The sequence below is a fragment of the Rhinoderma darwinii genome, chromosome 2 (assembly GCF_050947455.1).
Source record: "Rhinoderma darwinii isolate aRhiDar2 chromosome 2, aRhiDar2.hap1, whole genome shotgun sequence".
Taxonomy (NCBI): Eukaryota; Metazoa; Chordata; class Amphibia; order Anura; family Rhinodermatidae; genus Rhinoderma; species Rhinoderma darwinii.
The window spans coordinates 2,912,115-2,932,630 of NC_134688.1; the positions used below are offsets into that span (position 1 = coordinate 2,912,115).

The 20,516-nt window shown below is 50.2% G+C and overlaps 1 protein-coding gene across 2 annotated transcripts in view; it reads left to right on the top strand.

Annotated features, from left to right (window-relative positions):
• Nucleotides 1-16,307: 16,307 nt before the first annotated feature.
• STIM1 (stromal interaction molecule 1) overlaps nt 16,308-20,516 on the top strand; it is a 70,322-nt gene continuing 66,113 nt past the window's right edge. Inside the window, exon 1 of one of the 2 annotated variants that reach the window (XM_075851277.1) lies at nt 16,308-16,761. In XM_075851277.1, the coding sequence (XP_075707392.1) occupies nt 16,653-16,761 (109 nt within the window). In that variant the 5' untranslated portion in view covers nt 16,308-16,652. The remainder of the gene's footprint in view (nt 16,762-20,516) is intronic. The other variant, XM_075851278.1, reaches the window with a different exon arrangement.

Below are 20,516 nucleotides of genomic sequence, written 5' to 3' on the forward strand. Positions count from 1 at the left end.
ATATGGGTGCTGTATGTACTATGTGTGCGCTGTATGCTGTATACGGGTGCTGTATGTACTATGTGTGCACTGTATGCAGTATATGGGGGCTGTATGTACTATGTGTGCACTGTATGCAGTATATGGGAGCTGTATGTACTATGTGTGCGCTGTATGCCGTATATGGGTGCTGTATGTACTATGTGTGCGCTGTATGCTGTATACGGGTGCTGTATGTACTATGTGTGCACTGTATGCAGTATATGGGGGCTGTATGTACTATGTGTGCACTGTATGCAGTATATGGGAGCTGTATGTACTATGTGTGCGCTGTATGCAGTATATGGGTGCTGTATGTACTATGTGTGCACTGTATGCAGTATATGGGGGCTGTATGTACTATGTGTGCACTGTATGCAGTATATGGGTGATGTATGTACTATGTGTGCGCTGTATGCCGTATATGGGTGCTGTATGTACTATGTGTGCGCTGTATGCAGTATATGGGTGCTGCATGTACTATGTGTGCACTGTATGCAGTATATGGGTGCTGTATGTACTATGTGTGCACTGTATGCAGTATATGGGTGCTGTATGTACCATGTGTGCGCTGTATGCAGTATATGGGTGCTGTATGTACTATGTATGCAGTATATGGGAGCTGTATGTACTATGTGCGCACTGTATGCAGTATATGGGTGCTGTATGTACTATGTGTGCGCTGTATTCAGTATATGGGTGCTGTATGTACTATGTGTGCACTGTATGCATTATATGGGTGCTGTATGTACTATGTGTGCACTGTATGCAGTATATGGGTGCTGTATGTACTATGTGTGCACTGTATGCCGTATATAGGTGCTGTATGTACTATGTGTGCGCTGTATGCAGTATATGGGTGCTGTATGTACTATGTGTGCGCTGTATGCAGTATATGGGTGCTGTATGTACTATGTGTGCGCTGTATGCAGTATATGGGTGCTGTATGTACTATGTGTGCGCTGTATGCAGTATATGGGTGCTGTATGTACTATGTGTGCACTGTATGCAGTATATGGGTGATGTATGTACTATGTGTGCGCTGTATGCAGTATATGGGTGCTGTATGTACTATGTGTGCACTGTATGCAGTATATGGGTGCTGTATGTACTATGTGTGCACTGTATGCAGTATATGGGGGCTGTATGTACTATGTGTGCACTGTATGCAGTATATGGGTGCTGTATGTACTATGTGTGCACTGTATGCAGTATATGGGTGCTGTATGTACTATGTGTGCGCTGTATGCAGTATATGGGTGCTGTATGTACTATGTGTGCACTGTATGCAGTATATGGGGGCTGTATGTACTATGTGTGCGCTGTATGCCGTATATAGGTGCTGTATGTACTATGTGTGCACTGTATGCAGTATATGGGTGCTGTATGTACTATGTGTGCACTGTATGCAGTATATAGGTGCTGTATGTACTATGTGTGCACTGTATGCAGTATATGGGTGCTGTATGTACTATGTGTGCACTGTATGCAGTATATGGTTGCTGTATGTACTATGTGTGCACTGTATGCAGTATATGGTTGCTGTATGTACTATGTGTGCGCTGTATGCAGTATATAGGTGCTGTATGTACTATATGTGCACTGTATGCAGTATATGGGTGCTGTATGTACTATGTGTGCACTGTATGCAGTATATGGTTGCTGTATGTACTATGTGTGCACTGTATGCAGTATATGGGTGCTGTATGTACTATGTGTGCTCTGTATGCAGTATATGGGTGCTGAATGTACTATGTGTGCGCTGTATGCAGTATATGGGTGCTGTATGTACTATGTGTGCGCTGTATGCCGTATATGGGTGCTGTATGTACTATGTGTGCGCTGTGTGCAGTATATGGGTGCTGTATGTACTATGTGTGCACTGTATGCAGTATATGGGTGCTGTATGTACTATGTGTGCGCTGTATGCAGTATATGGGTGCTGTATGTACCATGTGTGCGCTGTATGCAGTATATGGGTGCTGTATGTACTATGTATGCCGTATATGGGTGCTGTATGTACTATGTGTGCACTGTATGCAGTATATGGGGGCTGTATGTACTATGTGTGCACTGTATGCAGTATATGGGGGCTGTATGTACTATGTGTGCACTGTATGCAGTATATGGGAGCTGTATGTACTATGTGTGCGCTGTATGCCGTATATGGGTGCTGTATGTACTATGTGTGCGCTGTATGCCGTATACGGGTGCTGTATGTACTATGTGTGCACTGTATGCAGTATATGGGGGCTGTATGTACTATGTGTGCACTGTATGCAGTATATGGGAGCTGTATGTACTATGTGTGCGCTGTATGCCGTATATGGGTGCTGTATGTACTATGTGTGCGCTGTATGCAGTATACGGGTGCTGTATGTACTATGTGTGCGCTGTATGCAGTATACGGGTGCTGTATGTACTATGTGTGCGCTGTATGCAGTATATGGGTGCTGTATGTACTATGTGTGCACTGTATGCAGTATATGGGAGCTGTATGTACTATGTATGCAGTATATGGGTGCTGTATGTACCATGTGTGCGCTGTATGCAGTATACGGGTGCTGTATGTACTATGTGTGCACTGTAAGCAGTATATGGGAGCTGTATGTACTATGTATGCAGTATATGGGTGCTGTATGTACCATGTGTTCGCTGTATGCAGTATATGGGGGCTGTACGTACTATATATGCACTGTATGCAGTATATGGGAGCTGTATGTACTATGTGTGCGCTGTATGCAGTATATGGGTGCTGTATGTACCATGTGTGCGCTGTATGCAGTATATGGGTGCTGTATGTACTATGTGTGCGCTGTATGCAGTATATGGGTGCTGTATGTACTATGTGTGCACTGTATGCAGTATATGGGTGCTGTATGTACTATGTGCGCGCTGTATGCAGTATATGGGTGCTGTATGTACTATGTGCGCACTGTATGCAGTATATGGGTGCTGTATGTACTATGTGCGCGCTGTATGCAGTATATGGGTGCTGTATGTACTATGTGCACTGTATGCAGTATATGGGTGCTGTATGTACTATGTGTGCTCTGTATGCAGTATATAGGTGCTGTATGTACTGTATGCAGTATATAGGTGCTGTATGTACTATGTGTGCTCTGTATGCAGTATATGGGAGCTGTATGTACTATGTGTGCGCTGTATGCAGTATATGGGTGCTGTATGTACTATGTGTGCGCTGTATGCAGTATATGGGTGCTGTATGTACTATGTGTGCGCTGTATGCAGTATATGGGTGCTGTATGTACTATGTGCGCACTGTATGCAGTATATGGGTGCTGTATGTACTATGTGTGCACTGTATGCAGTATATGGGTGCTGTATGTACTATGTGTGCGCTGTATGCAGTATATGGGTGCTGTATGTACTATGTGTGCGCTGTATGCAGTATATGGGTGCTGTATGTACTATGTGCGCACTGTATGCAGTATATGGGTGCTGTATGTACTATGTGCGCGCTGTATGCAGTATATGGGTGCTGTATGTACTATGTGCACTGTATGCAGTATATGGGTGCTGTATGTACTATGTGTGCTCTGTATGCAGTATATAGGTGCTGTATGTACTGTATGCAGTATATAGGTGCTGTATGTACTATGTGTGCTCTGTATGCAGTATATGGGAGCTGTATGTACTATGTGTGCGCTGTATGCAGTATACGGGTGCTGTATGTACTATGTGTGCGCTGTATGCAGTATATGGGTGCTGTATGTACCATGTGTGCGCTGTATGCAGTATATGGGTGCTGTATGTACCATGTGTGCACTGTATGCAGTATATGGGTGCTGTATGTACCATGTGTGCACTGTATGCAGTATATGGGTGCTGTATGTACCATGTGTGCGCTGTATGATGTATATGGGTGCTGTATGTACTATGTGTGCGCTGTATGCCGTATATGGGTGCTGTATGTACTATGTGTGCGCTGTGTGCAGTATATGGGTGCTGTATGTACTATGTGTGCGCTGTATGCAGTATATGGGTGCTGTATGTACCATGTGTGCGCTGTATGCAGTATATGGGTGCTGTATGTACTATGTGTGCACTGTATGCAGTATATGGGTGCTGTATGTACCATGTGTGCGCTGTATGCAGTATATGGGTGCTGTATGTACTATATGTGCGCTGTATGCAGTATATGGGTGCTGTATGTACTATGTGTGCGCTGTGTGCAGTATATGGGTGCTGTATGTACTATGTGTGCACTGTATGCAGTATATGGGTGCAGTATGTACCATGTGTGCGCTGTATGTAGTATATGGGTGCTGTATGTACTATATGTGCGCTGTATGCAGTATATGGGTGCTGTATGTACTATATGTGCGCTGTATGCAGTATATGGGTGCTGTATGTACCATGTGTGCGCTGTATGCAGTATATGGGTGCTGTATGTACTATATGTGCGCTGTGTGCAGTATATGGGTGCTGTATGTACTATGTGTGCACTGTATGCAGTATATGGGTGCTGTATGGACCATGTGTGCGCTGTATGCAGTATATGGGTGCTGTATGTACTATATGTGCGCTGTATGCAGTATATGGGTGCTGTATGTACTATGTGTGCAGTATACGGGTGCTGTATGTACTATGTGTGCACTGTATGCAGTATATGGGTGCTGTATGTACTATGTGTGCACTGTATGCAGTATATGGGTGCTGTATGTAGTATGTGTGCACTGTATGCCGTATATGGGTGCTGTATGTACTATGTGTGCGCTGTATGCAGTATATGGGAGCTGTATGTACTATGTGTGCGCTGTATGCAGTATATGGGTGCTGTATGTACTATGTGTGCGCTGTATGCAGTATATGGGTGCTGTATGTACTATGTGTGCGCTGTATGCAGTATATGGGAGCTGTATGTACTATGTGTGCGCTGTATGTAGTATATGGGTGCTGTATGTACTATGTGTGCGCTTTATGACGTATATGGGTGCTGTATGTACTATGTGTGCACTGTATGCAGTATATGGGTGCTGTATGTACTATGTGTGCACTGTATGCAGTATATGGGGGCTGTATGTACTGTGTGTGCTCTGTATGCAGTATATGGGTGCTGTATGTACTATGTGTGCGCTGTATGCAGTAAACGGGAGCTGTATGTACTATGTGTGCGCTGTATGCAGTATATGGGTGCTGTATGTACTATGTGTGCGCTGTATGCAGTATATGGGTGCTGTATGTACTATGTATGCAGTATATGGGAGCTGTATGTACTATGTGTGCGCTGTATGCAGTATATGGGTGCTGTATGTACTATGTGTGCACTGTATGCAGTATATGGGTGCTGTATGTACCATGTGTGCGCTCTATGCAGTATACGGGTGCTGTATGTACTATGTGTGCACTGTATGCAGTATATGGGAGCTGTATGTACTATGTATGCAGTATATGGGTGCTGTATGTACCATGTGTACGCTGTATGCAGTATACGGGTGCTGTATGTACTATGTGTGCACTGTATGCAGTATATGGTTGCTGTATGTACCATGTGTGCGCTCTATGCAGTATACGGGTGCTGTATGTACTATGTGTGCACTGTATGCAGTATATGGGAGCTCTATGTACTATGTATGCAGTATATGGGTGCTGTATGTACCATGTGTGCGCTGTATGCAGTATACGGGTGCTGCATGTACTATGTGTGCACTGTATGCAGTATATGGGTGCTGTATGTACTATGTGTGCACTGTATGCAGTATATGGGTGCTGTATGTACCATGTGTGCGCTGTATGCAGTATATGGGTGCTGTATGTACTATATGTGCACTGTATGCAGTATATGGGAGCTGTATGTACTATGTGTGCGCTGTATGCAGTATATGGGTGCTGTATGTACTATGTGTGCGCTGTATGCAGTATACGGGTGCTGTATGTACTATGTGTGCGCTGTATGCAGTATATGGGTGCTGTATGTACCATGTGTGCGCTGTATGCAGTATATGGGTGCTGTATGTACTATATGTGCACTGTATGCAGTATATGGGAGCTGTATGTACTATGTGTGCGCTGTATGCAGTATATGGGTGCTGTATGTACTATGTGTGCGCTGTATGCAGTATACGGGTGCTGTATGTACTATGTGTGCACTGTATGCAGTATACGGGTGCTGTATGTACTATGTGTGCACTGTATGCAGTATATGGGTGCTGTATGTACTATGTGTGCGCTGTATGCAATATATGGTTGCTGTATGTACTATATGTGCACCTTATGCAGTATATGGGTGCTGTATGTACTATGTGTGCACTGTATGCAGTATATGGGTGCTGTATGTACTATGTGTGCGCTGTATGCAGTATATGGGTGCTGTATGTACTATGTGTGCACTGTATGCAGTATATGGGTGCTGTATGTACTATGTGTGCACTGTATGCAGTATATGGGTGCTGTATGTACTATGTGTGCGCTGTATGCAGTATATGGTTGCTGTATGTACTATGTGTGCACTATATGCAGTATATGGGGGCTGTATGTACTATGTGTGCACTGTATGCAGTATATGGGTGCTGTATGTACTATGTATGCAGTATATGGGAGCTGTATGTACTATGTATGCAGTATATGGGTGCTGTATGTACTATGTGTGCACTGTATGCAGTATATGGGTGCTGTATGTACTATGTATGCAGTATATGGGTGCTGTATGTACTATGTGTGCACTGTATGTAGTATATGGGTGCTGTATGTACTATGTGTGCGCTGTATGCAGTATATTGGTGCTGTATGTACTATGTGTGCGCTGTATGCAGTATATGGGTGCTGTATATACTATGTGTGCGCTGTATGCAGTATATAGGTGCTGTATGTACTATGTGTGCGCTGTATGCAGTATATGGGTGCTGTATGTACCATGTGTGCGCTGTATGCAGTATATGGGTGCTGTATGTACTATGTGTGCACTGTATGCAGTATATGGGTGCTGTATGTACTATGTGTGCACTGTATGCAGTATATGGGTGCTGTATGTACTATGTGTGCACTGTATGCAGTATATGGGTGCTGTATGTACTATGTATGCAGTATATGGGTGCTGTATGTACTATGTGTGCGCTGTATGCAGTATATGGGTGCTGTATGTACTATATGTGCACTGTATGCAGTATATGAGTGCTGTATGTACTAAGTGTGCGCTGTATGCAGTATATAAGTGCTGTATGTACTATATGTGCACTGTATGCAGTATATGGGTGATGTATATGGTTGCTGGGTGTGCTATGTGTGCAGTATATGGGTGCTGTATGTACTATGTGTGCAGTATACGGGTGCTGTATATACTATTTATTCAGTATATGGGAGCTGTATGAACTATATGTGCACTGTATGCAGTATATGGGTGCTGTATGTACTATGTGTGCACTGTATGCAGTATATGGGTGCTGTATGTACTATGTGCGCGCTGTATGCAGTATATGGGAGCTGTATGTACTATGTGTGCGCTGTTTGCAGTATATAGGTGCTGTATGTACTATGTACGCGCTGTTTGCAGTATATGGGAGCTGTATGTACTATGTGCGCACTGTATGCAGTATATGGGTGCTGTATGTACTATGTGTGCGCTGTATGCAGTATATGGGTGCTGTATGTACCATGTGTGCTCTGTATGCAGTATATGGGTGCTGTATGTACCATGTGTGCGCTGTATGCAGTATATGGGTGCTGTATGTACCATGTGTGCGCTGTATGCAGTATATGGGTGCTGTATGTACCATGTGTGCGCTGTATGCAGTATATGGGTGCTGTATGTACCATGTGTGCGCTGTATGCAGTATATGGGTGCTGTATGTACCATGTGTGCGCTGTATGCAGTATATGGGTGCTGTATGTACCATGTGTGCGCTGTATGCAGTATATGGGTGCTGTATGTACTATGTGTGCGCTGTATGCAGTATATGGGTGCTGTATGTACTATGTGTGCGCTGTATGCAGTATATGGGTGCTGTATGTACTATGTGTGCGCTGTATGCAGTATATGGGTGCTGTATGTACTATGTGTGCACTGTATGCAGTATATGGGTGCTGTATGTACTATGTGTGCGCTGTATGCAGTATATGGGTGCTGTATGTACTATGTGTGCACTGTATGCAGTATATGGGTGCTGTATGTACTATGTGTGCACTGTATGCAGTATATGGGTGCTGTATGTACTATGTGTGCGCTGTGTGCAGTATATGGGTGCTGTATGTACTATGTGTGCACTGTGTGCAGTATATGGGTGCTGTATGTACTATGTGTGCACTGTGTGCAGTATATGGGTGCTGTATGTACTGTGTGTGCACTGTATGCAGTATATGGGTGCTGTATGTACTGTGTGTGCACTGTATGCAGTATATGGGTGCTGTATGTACTATGTGTGCGCTGTATGCAGTATATGGGTGCTGTATGTACTATGTGTGCACTGTATGCAGTATATGGGTGCTGTATGTACTATGTGTGCGCTGTCTGCAGTATATGGGTGCTGTATGTACTATGTGTGCGCTGTCTGCAGTATATGGGTGCTGTATGTACTATGTGTGCACTGTATGCAGTATATGGGTGCTGTATGTACTATGTGTGCGCTGTATGCAGTATATGGGTGCTGTATGTACTATGTGTGCTCTGTATGCAGTATATGGGTGCTGTATGTACTATATGTGCACCTTATGCAGTATATGGGTGCTGTATGTACTATGTGTTCGCTGTATGCAGTATATGGGTGCTGTATGTACTATGTGTGCGCTGTATGCAGTATATGGGTGCTGTATGTACTATGTGTTCGCTGTATGCAGTATATGGGTGCTGTATGTACTATGTGTGCGCTGTATGCAGTATATGGGTGCTGTATGTACTATGTGTGCACTGCATGCAGTATATGGGTGCTGTATGTACTATGTGTGCACTGTATGCAGTATATGGGTGCTGTATGTACTATGTGTGCGCTGTATGCAGTATATGGTTGCTGTATGTACTATGTGTGCACTATATGCAGTATATGGGTGCTGTATGTACTATGTGTGCACTGTATGCAGTATATGGGTGCTGTATGTACTATGTGTGCACTGTATGCAGTATATGGGTGCTGTATGTACTATGTATGCAGTATATGGGTGCTGTATGTACTATGTGTGCGCTGTATGCAGTATATGGGTGCTGTATGTACTATATGTGCACTGTATGCAGTATATGAGTGCTGTATGTACTAAGTGTGCGCTGTATGCAGTATATGGGTGCTGTATGTACTATATGTGCACTGTATGCAGTATATGGGTGATGTATATGGTTGCTGGGTGTGCTATGTGTGCAGTATATGGGTGCTGTATGTACTATGTGTGCAGTATACGGGTGCTGTATATACTATTTATTCAGTATATGGGAGCTGTATGAACTATATGTGCACTGTATGCAGTATATGGGTGCTGTATGTACTATGTGTGCACTGTATGCAGTATATGGGTGCTGCATGTACTATGTGTGCACTGTATGCAGTATATGGGTGCTGCATGTACTATGTGTGCACTGTATGCAGTATATGGGTGCTGTATGTACCATGTGTGCACTGTATGCAGTATATGGGTGCTGTATGTACCATGTGTGCGCTGTATGCAGTATATGGGTGCTGTATGTACCATGTGTGCACTGTATGCAGTATATGGGTGTTGTATGTACTATGTGTGCACTGTATGCAGTATATGGGTGCTGTATGTACTATGTGTGCGCTGTATGCAGTATATGGGGGCTGTATGTACTATATGTGCACTGTATGCAGTATATAGGTGCTGCATGTACTATGTGTGCACTGTATGCAGTATATGGGTGCTGTATGTACTATGTGTGCGCTGTATGCAGTATATGGGTGCTGTATGTACTATGTGTGCGCTGTATGCAGTATATGGGTGCTGTATGTACTATGTGTGCACTGTATGCAGTATATAGGTGCTGTATGTATCATGTGTGCGCTGTATGCAGTATATGGGTGCTGTATGTACCATGTGTGCGCTGTATGCAGTATATGGGTGCTGTATGTACCATGTGTTCGCTGTATGCAGTATATGGGTGCTGTATGTACTATGTGTGCGCTGTATGCAGTATATGGGGGCTGTATGTACTATGTGTGCACTGTATGCAGTATATGGGGGCTGTATGTACTTTGTGTGAACTGTATGCAGTATATGGGTGCTGTATGTACTATGTGTGCACTGTATGCAGTATATGGGTGCTGTATGTACTATGTGTGCACTGTATGCAGTATATGGGTGCTGTATGTACTATGTGTGCGCTGTATGCAGTATATGGGTGCTGTATGTACTATGTGTGCGCTGTATGCAGTATATGGGTGCTGTATGTACTATGTGTGCACTGTATGCAGTATATGGGTGCTGTATGCAGTATATGGTTGCTGTATGTACTATGTATGCAGTATATGGTTGCTGTATGTACTATGTGTGCACTGTATGCAGTATATGGGTGCTGTATGCAGTATATTGGTGCTGTATGTACTATGTGTGCGCTGTATGCAGTATATGGGTGCTGTATGTACCATGTGTGCGCTGTATGCCGTATATGGGTGCTGTATGTACTATGTGCGCACTGTATGCAGTATATGGGTGCTGTATGTACTATATGTGCACTGTATGCAGTATATGGGTGCTGTATGTACTATGTGTGCACTGTATGCAGTATATGGGTGCTGTATGTACTATGTGTGCGCTGTATGCAGTATATGGGTGCTGTATGTACTATGTGTGCACTGTATGCAGTATATGGGTGCTGTATGTACTATGTGTGCGCTGTATTCAGTATATGGGTGCTGTATGTACTATGTGCGCACTGTATGCAGTATATGGGTGCTGTATGTACCATGTGTGCGCTGTATGCAGTATATGGGTGCTGTATGTACTATGTGTGCGCTGTATGCAGTATATGGGAGCTGTATGTACTATGTGTGCACTGTATGCAGTATACGGGTGCTGTATGTACTATGTGTGCGCTGTATGCAGTATATGGGTGCTGTATGTACTATGTGTGCACTGTATGCAGTATATAGGTGCTGTATGTACTATGTGTGCACTGTATGCAGTATATGGGTGCTGTATGTACTATGTGTGCGCTGTATGCAGTATATGGGTGCTGTATGTACTATGTGTGCACTGTATGCAGTATACGGGTGCTGTATGTACTGTGTGTGCGCTGTATGCAGTATATGGGTGCTGTATGTACTATGTGTGCACTGTATGCAGTATATAGGTGCTGTATGTACTATGTGTGCACTGTATGCAGTATATGGGTGCTGTATGTACTATGTGTGCACTGTATGCAGTATATGGGTGCTGTATGTACCATGTGTGCGCTGTATGCAGTATACGGGTGCTGTATGTACTATGTGTGCACTGTATGCAGTATATGGGAGCTGTATGTACTATGTATGCAGTATATGGGTGCTGTATGTACCATGTGTGCGCTGTATGCAGTATACGGGTGCTGTATGTACTATGTGTGCACTGTATGCAGTATATGGGAGCTGTATGTACTATGTATGCAGTATATGGGTGCTGTATGTACCATGTGTGCGCTGTATGCAGTATACGGGTGCTGTATGTACTATGTGTGCACTGTATGCAGTATATGGGTGCTGTATGTACCATGTGTTCGCTGTATGCAGTATATGGGTGCTGTATGTACTATGTGTGCACTGTATGCAGTATATGGGTGCTGTATGTACCATGTGTTCGCTGTATGCAGTATACGGGTGCTGCATGTACTATGTGTGCAGTATACGGGTGCTGTATGTTCTATGTGTGCAGTATACGGGTGCTGTATGTTCTATGTATGCAGTATACGGGTGCTGTATGTACTATGTATGCAGTATACGGGTGCTGTATGTACTATGTGTGCAGTATACGGGTGCTGTATGTACTATGTGTGCAGTATACGGGTGCTGTATGTTCTATGTGTGCAGTACACGGGTGCTGTATGTACTATGTGTGCAGTATACGGGTGCTGTATGTACTATGTGTGCAGTATACGGGTGCTGTATGTACTATGTATGCAGTATACGGGTGCTGTATGTACTATGTGTGCAGTATACGGGTGCTGTATGTACTATGTGTGCAGTATACGGGTGCTGTATGTACTATGTGTGCAGTATACGGGTGCTGTATGTACTATGTGTGCAGTACACGGGTGCTGTATGTACTATGAGTGCAGTATACGGGTGCTGTATGTACGATGTGTGCAGTATACGGGTGCTGTATGTACTATGTATGCAGTATACGGGTGCTGTATGTACTATGTCTGCAGTACACGGGTGCTGTATGTACTATGTGTGCAGTATACGGGTGCTGTATGTACTATGTGTGCAGTATACGGGTGCTGTATGTTCTATGTGTGCAGTACACGGGTGCTGTATGTACTATGTGTGCAGTATACGGGTGCTGTATGTACTATGTCTGCAGTACACGGGTGCTGTATGTACTATGTATGCAGTATACGGGTGCTGTATGTACTATGTGTGCAGTATACGGGTGCTGTATGTACTATGTGTGCAGTATACGGGTGCTGTATGTACTATGTGTGCAGTATACGGGTGCTGTATGTACTATGTGTGCAATATACGGGTGCTGTATGTACTATGTGTGCAATATACGGGTGCTGTATGTACTATGTGTGCAGTATACGGGTGCTGTATGTACTATGTGTGCAGTATACGGGTGCTGTATGGGCAGCTCGGGTTTACGCCAATCTCATCGTCCAGTCTTATTTCTACAGATATGACGTCTGCGCAATCATCAGATAAGAACCATAAAAGCAGAAAAGAGCGGAACCGAAACACGGATCGTCCACCTGTAATCACCGCCATTACCGGCCACCGGTCACATGACACAAGGAGCAAGAAAGAAAGTGACCCCCACAGCTCTAAACGCATTATGGAAACCAGCTGGTAGCGGACAACCCTTCTGGACGCCCCTCTAATCTCCCACCGATCCCCAGGTCTATCTATGTCACTGTTCTGGGTTCACTGGGGGGGCTTTTGCTGTTATGGAGGCACTGTGGCTGTCACTGTTATGGGGGCACTGTGGCTGTCACTGTTATTTGGATTGGTGGGAGGGGCTGCACGACCAGTAATAGGGGTGACGTCCCGCGGCCACGACCAGTAATAGGGGTGACGTCCCGCGGCCAGTAATAGGGGTGACGTCCCGCGGCCACGACCAGTAATAGGGGTGACGTCCCGCGGCCACGACCAGTAATAGGGGTGACGTCCCGCGGCCACGACCAGTAATAGGGGTGACGTCCCGCGGCCAGTAATAGGGGTGACGTCCCGCGGCCACGACCAGTAATAGGGGTGACGTCCCGCGGCCACGACCAGTAATAGGGGTGACGTCCCGCGGCCACGACCAGTAATAGGGGTGACGGCAGGTGTACAAGATGACAGCCCCCCCATGTGGTACCACCGGACAATTTCGGACTCTGGACTATGAGAACCTGAGGAACGGGGAAAAGCTCCAAATCAGGGGGAACATTAACTGTAAAATCAGAAAGTTTATGGGGGAAGAACATGCAAAGAATTACAGAGGAGGATTCAGAAATAATTCTCTGCGACTCTCCCCCGAGTGACGTCCTGCAGGAAGAAACCCTCAGGGGCCGCGCACCTTCCTGGAGGTCTTGGGGGGTGCACGTGGAGGGTCTGGGAGAGGTTCCCGGCAGAATGTGAGGTGGCGATGACACTCAGGCCGGGATCACACGTAGCGGAAATACTGCGCATTTTCATCACTACATCCTAGTCTGTTGGAGGTTCCTCATCACTACATCCTGGTAGGTTGGAGGTTCCTCATCGCTACTTCCTGGTAGGTTGGAGGTTCCTCATCGCTACTTCCTGGTAGGTTGGAGGTTCCTCATCGCTACTTCCTGGTAGGTTGGAGGTTCCTCATCGCTACTTCCTGGTAGGTTGGAGGTTCCTCATAGCTACTTCCTGGTAGGTTGGAGGTTCCTCATAGCTACTTCCTGGTAGGTTGGAGGTTCCCCATCACTAGATCCTGGTCTGTTGCTGGGTCGGGCGGTCTCTCCCGGTAGCTGGTATCTTCTGTTACATGGGACTATCCATAAACTGGCTCCTATTGATCGCCTTAGATTTATATTTGTGTTTTGGATCGGCAGCCGGTTCTGGGGGCACTGTGGACATCTCTGTTCTGGAGGCACCTTGGATGTAACTGTTCTGGGGGCACCGTGGACGGCTCTGTTCTGGGGGCACCGTGGACGGCTCTGTTCTGGGGGCACCGTGGACGGCTCTGTTCTGGGGGCACCGTGGAGGCTCTGTTCTGGGGGCACCGTGGACGGCTCTGTTCTGGGGGCACCGTGGACGGCTCTGTTCTGGGGCACCGTGGACTCTCTCACAGATTTAAGTGGCTGATAAGAGAGATTTACTTGCAGACAGCAGGTGGCATCCCGACCTTGGGTCCCTCCACACCCTCATACTAGAACTACAACCCCCATGTGGCGGGGGGCATGGCAGATGATGGACGTGTTTCCTCCGCAGCGGTGGTGACTGAGCAGTGAGTGTTTATATAGAACAGGCAGAGCTGCCATTCAGGAGTCTGGGAAAGCTGGAGCTTCACTCAAATATTTTTGTTGATATTTTTACAAAACTCGGAATTTGACCGGATCTCGTGAATATTAATGTCCGAAATAATGAACCGCGGCACCGGAAGCCGCGCTCTCAGGCCGCAGCCGGCGCCACGGTGGAAGTCATCGCGTGGATGGCACCATATATGGCCGCGCCTCGTGCTGCGCTCCAGATCAGCTTCCTGTTTCTATATTCTATCACTTCCTGCGCTTGAGGCGTCTAATCTGGTGACAACACGCGGTTATACCGGCAGCTGAACCACGACACGCACCGGTCCTAACATCTGAGGGGTGCGCGGAGCAGCAACTACTGAGCTCCGCTCATAACCATCCTTACCATGCCTTATACTCCACTCACAGCTAAAGCTGCACTAAAAAAAATCAGCTGTTACCTCATGTCATACTCCACTCACAGCCAAAGCTGCACTCACAAATCAGCTATTACCTCATGTCATACTCGTCACAGCCAAAGCTGCACTCACAAATCAGCTGTTACCTCATGTCATACTCCACTCACAGCCAAAGCTGCACTCACAAATCAGCTGTTACCTCATGTCATACTCCAGTCACAGCCAAAGCTGCACTCACAAACCTTCTGTTACATCACATCTTATACACAAGTCACATTCAGAGCTGCAATTCACTATTCTGCTATCACATAATATCCTCTATTACAGTTACACCCAGAGCTGCAGTCCCTGTTCTATCATGTCTTATACTCCAGTCACACCCAGAGCGGCAGTCACTATTCTGCTCTCAGGCTGCCAGCTCTTACCTCTCACTGTGGGTCCTGCTGGCTGAGTGTCTGTACAATGCTCCAGTGATGTCTTATACATCTCCCACAATGCAATACACCTGAGATCATTACAGAATGTCCAGGACTTCCACCTGCTCTGCTCCAACCTGAGGCAGCCTGAGATCCACCTCCTGCCTCATGACAGGCTCAGGCTGCTGCCTCTCCCCCATGCTTTACACTGCAGCTCTGCTCGGTCATATTCTCTGCTGTTTATCAGCACAAGCTCATCAGGTCTTGGGCTCGTTCGGCCCTTGACGGGTGACGATGATTGGGGTGTGTGGAGCGGTGATTACCATCATATGAACGCGGTGAGTATACGAGCTGCCGCCGCTCCACTACGCGAGGAATAGGGGTATGTTCACACGCAGCGTTTTCAGACGTTTTTGGTCACTGCGTGTGAACATACCCTTACTGGGTGACTACCGGATCACACCCAGCCAGACCCTCCCCAAAAAAAATTAAATTCAAGCCCCGCCTCCTACCCGTCAATCACAAGACACCACGCCCACCCTTTCCCATCAATCACTCGTCGCTCCACTGTAATCGTACTAAGCCCCACCCATAACAGTATGGCAGGCTCCACCCTGCTATCAATCACTGTACGCCACTCCCCTCATCAGTGACGCACCACGCCCTCACCGTCTCCACGCCTCACATATGTAATACCTGCCACGTCTATCACCAGCTCCACGCCCCGCCCAACACGTTTCATCACGACTTGTCACCGCCCAGCTTTGAATTTCTAATCCCGCCCATCGCAGTTTTACCACATTTTTCATTTTAATTCCTAGCCCCGCCCATCTCTTGTTACACTGCTCAATGCCACGCCTTTTGCGTCTTTAGCGCACTGACGTCAGATACGTCATCCGTGAGGTCAGTGTCAGGGGCGGAGCTTGGAGTGAGTGGAGTCAGAGCCGGGGACAGCAGCAGCAGGAGAGGCAGCCGGTGTGAGGTGTAGAGGCGGACACGGGACGGGGATGTGTGCGGCGGGGCTGTAGCTGCAGGGAGCCAGTGTTGTGTTCACCTATTCTCCACAGACATTATTCCAGGCAGCGCCCCCAGGAGGATGTGACTGGTATGACATGGACTGCCTCTTGTGGACACCGCTTGGCATGGGATGTGCACAGCGCCCTCTGCTGAGCCTCTGAGTCACTGTACATAGGAGTGAAGTGCGAGCTCTTGGGCCCACGTTTCTGCGGGTGGAGTATCCTCATAGACATGGACGTGTGCTCCCGCATCGTGGTGTGGATATTATGTGCCTCCTTCCTGCCACATGGACAGGCGGAGAAACCGACCGGAGCGCCGGCCGAGGAGTCCCTGCTGACAGGTGAGAGCGGCCGCGGAGTCACTGCTGAGATGTGCGGGGGGTGACTGGAGATCTAAAGGGGAGAGGGGGAGTGACTGGAGATCTAAAGGGGAGAGGGGGGTGACTGGAGATCTAAAGGGGAGAGGGGGGTGACTGGAGATCTAAAGGGGAGAGGGGAGTGACTGGAGATCTAAAGGGGAGAGGGGGAGTGACTGGAGATCTAAAGGGGAGAGGGGGAGTGACTGGAGATCTAAAGGGGAGAGGGGGTGACTGGAGATCTAGAGGGGGTGACTGGAGATCTAGAGGGGAGAGGGGGGATGACTGGAGATCTAAAGGGGAGAGGGGGGTGACTGGAGATCTAAAGGGGAGAGGGGGGGGTGACTGGAGATCTAGAGGGGAGAGGGGGGTGACTGGAGATCTAGAGGGGAGAGGGGGGTGACTGGAGATCTAAAGGGGAGAGGGGGTGACTGGAGATCTAGAGGGGGTGACTGGAGATCTAAAGGGGAGAGGGGGGTGACTGGAGATCTAGAGGGGGTGACTGGAGATCTAAAGGGGAGAGGGGGGTGACTGGAGATCTAGAGGGGGTGACTGGAGATCTAGAGGGAGAGGGGGTGACTGGAGATCTAAAGGGGAGAGGGGGGTGACTGGAGATCTAACGGGGGGGGGGGGTGACTGGAGATCTAACGGGGAGAGGGGGGGTGACTGGAGATCTAAAGGGGAGAGGGGGGGTGACTGGAGATCTAAAGGGGAGAGGGGGGGTGACTGGAGATCTAAAGGGGAGAGGGGGGGGACTGGAGATCTAAAGGGGAGAGGGGGGTGACTGGAGATCTAAAGGGGAGAGGGGGGGTGACTGGAGATCTAGAGGGGAGAGGGGGGGGTGACTGGAGATCTAAAGGGGAGAGGGGGGGTGACTGGAGATCTAAAGGGGAGAGGGGGGTGACTGGAGATCTAAAGAGGAGAGGGGGTGACTGGAGATCTAAAGGGGAGAGGGGGTGACTGGAGATCTAAAGGGGAGAGGGGGTGACTGGAGATCTAAAGGGGAGAGGGGGGTGACTGGAGATCTAAAGGGGAGAGGGGGGTGACTGGAGATCTAAAGGGGAGAGGGGGGTGACTGGAGATCTAAAGGGGAGAGGGGGGTGACTGGAGATCTAAAGGGGAGAGGGGGGTGACTGGAGATCTAAAGGGGAGAGGGGGGGGGGGTGACTGGAGATCTAAAGGGGAGAGGGGGGGGTGACTGGAGATCTAAAGGGGAGAGGGGGGGGGTGACTGGAGATCTAAAGGGGGAGGGGGAGTGACTAGATCTCCAGGGCTCCTGTGTCATGAGAGATCCCGGGGTTCTGTTTCATTTGAGATCTGGGGGGGGGGGGTCACTACAGTTTTGGGGGCTTCGGCGCCCTGTCGTAGGTCCCGGGGCTTCGGTGCCCGCTCGTGGGTCTGCAGTACAGGCCTGAGCGGTGGCCCCTCCACAGGATAATCTCCTGCAGCGTCATCACTGTGGCCACCAGGGGGCAGTAAATCCTGTCCCGTCCCAGGGGGGGGGGGGTTTATGAGGAGGGTGATAAGATGTGGATCCCCGGATGTCGATTATAAGATTGAGGGGGCAGTTTCTTTTGTCAGCTGCACATATTTAAAGGGACAGTGCGCCTGCAGAATGTCTTCTCCGTGTGCTGAATCTATTGCTCCCTGTTATCAGGCTGATGAGCAGCTGATTGTAGGACAGGTACATCTGATCTTCACTCTTAGATTGCTGAGGGACTTCAGACTGTGAGGGTTACTGGCGCTTTAAATCCGGAAATCTGTTCTCCTACCTAATGGAAGCCCAAACTAATCAGAGCAGCGTCTGCGGGGCGATCAGGACCACCGCAGATCAGGAGCGCTGCTGGTGGTGACGGGGCTGTTATGGGACAAGCGCTAGCGTTTCCCTCCTTCCTGGGACCAGTATTTAGTCGTGAGGATTTTTGCAGTGATCGGAGCCGCTACGTAAACAATGAATAAATATCGTAGCGTTCGTCTGATGGCGGGATAAGTCTGACGTGTCGCCCACCGCCCTGACCCCTGAGGTCTCCTGCGCTCCCCCCCCCCCGAGGTCTCCTGCGCTCCCCCCCCGAGGTCTCCTGCGCTCCCCCCCCGAGGTCTCCTGCGCTCCCCCCCCGAGGTCTCCTGCGCTCCCCCCCCGAGGTCTCCTGCGCTCCCCCCCCGAGGTCTCCTGCGCTCCCCCCCGAGGTCTCCTGCGCTCCCCCCCCGAGGTCTCCTGCGCTCCCCCCCCGAGGTCTCCTGCGCTCCCCCCCCGATGTCTCCTGCGCTCCCCCCCGATGTCTCCTGCGCTCCCCCCCCGATGTCTCCTGCGCTCCCCCCCGATGTCTCCTGCGCTCCCCCCCGATGTCTCCTGCGCTCCCCCCCCGAGGTCTCCTGCGCTCCCCCCCCGAGGTCTCCTGCGCTCCCCCCCCGAGGTCTCCTGCGCTCCCCCCCCGAGGTCTCCTGCGCTCCCCCCCCGAGGTCTCCTGCGCTCCCCCCCCGAGGTCTCCTGCGCTCCCCCCCCGAGGTCTCCTGCGCTCCCCCCCCGAGGTCTCCTGCGCTCCCCCCCCGAGGTCTCCTGCGCTCCCCCCCCCGAGGTCTCCTGCGCTCCCCCCCCGAGGTCTCCTGCGCTCCCCCCCCGAGGTCTCCTGCGCTCCCCCCCCGAGGTCTCCTGCGCTCCCCCCCCGAGGTCTCCTGCGCTCCCCCCCCGAGGTCTCCTGCGCTCCCCCCCCGAGGTCTCCTGCGCTCCCCCCCCGAGGTCTCCTGCGCTCCCCCCCCGAGGTCTCCTGCGCTCCCCCCCCGAGGTCTCCTGCGCTCCCCCCCCGATGTCTCCTGCGCTCCCCCCCCGATGTCTCCTGCGCTCCCCCCCCGATGTCTCCTGCGCTCCCCCCCCGATGTCTCCTGCGCTCCCCCCCCGATGTCTCCTGCGCTCCCCCCCGATGTCTCCTGCGCTCCCCCCCGAGGTCTCCTGCGCTCCCCCCCGAGGTCTCCTGCGCTCCCCCCCGAGGTCTCCTGCGCTCCCCCCCCGAGGTCTCCTGCGCTCCCCCCCCGAGGTCTCCTGCGCTCCCCCCCCGATGGTCTCCTGCGCTCCCCCCCCCCGATGTCTCCTGCGCTCCCCCCCCCGATGTCTCCTGCGCTCCCCCCCCGATGTCTCCTGCGCTCCCCCCCCCGATGTCTCCTGCGCTCCCCCCCCCGATGTCTCCTGCGCTCCCCCCCGATGTCTCCTGCGCTCCCCCCCGAGGTCTCCTGCGCTCCCCCCCCGAGGTCTCCTGCGCTCCCCCCCCGAGGTCTCCTGCGCTCCCCCCCCGAGGTCTCCTGCGCTCCCCCCCCGAGGTCTCCTGCGCTCCCCCCCCGAGGTCTCCTGCGCTCCCCCCCCGAGGTCTCCTGCGCTCCCCCCCCGAGGTCTCCTGCGCTCCCCCCCCGAGGTCTCCTGCGCTCCCCCCCCGAGGTCTCCTGCGCTCCCCCCCCGAGGTCTCCTGCGCTCCCCCCCCGAGGTCTCCTGCGCTCCCCCCCCGAGGTCTCCTGCGCTCCCCCCCCGAGGTCTCCTGCGCTCCCCCCCCGAGGTCTCCTGCGCTCCCCCCCCGAGGTCTCCTGCGCTCCCCCCCCGATGTCTCCTGCGCTCCCCCCCCGATGTCTCCTGCGCTCCCCCCCCGATGTCTCCTGCGCTCCCCCCCCGATGTCTCCTGCGCTCCCCCCCGATGTCTCCTGCGCTCCCCCCCGATGTCTCCTGCGCTCCCCCCCCGAGGTCTCCTGCGCTCCCC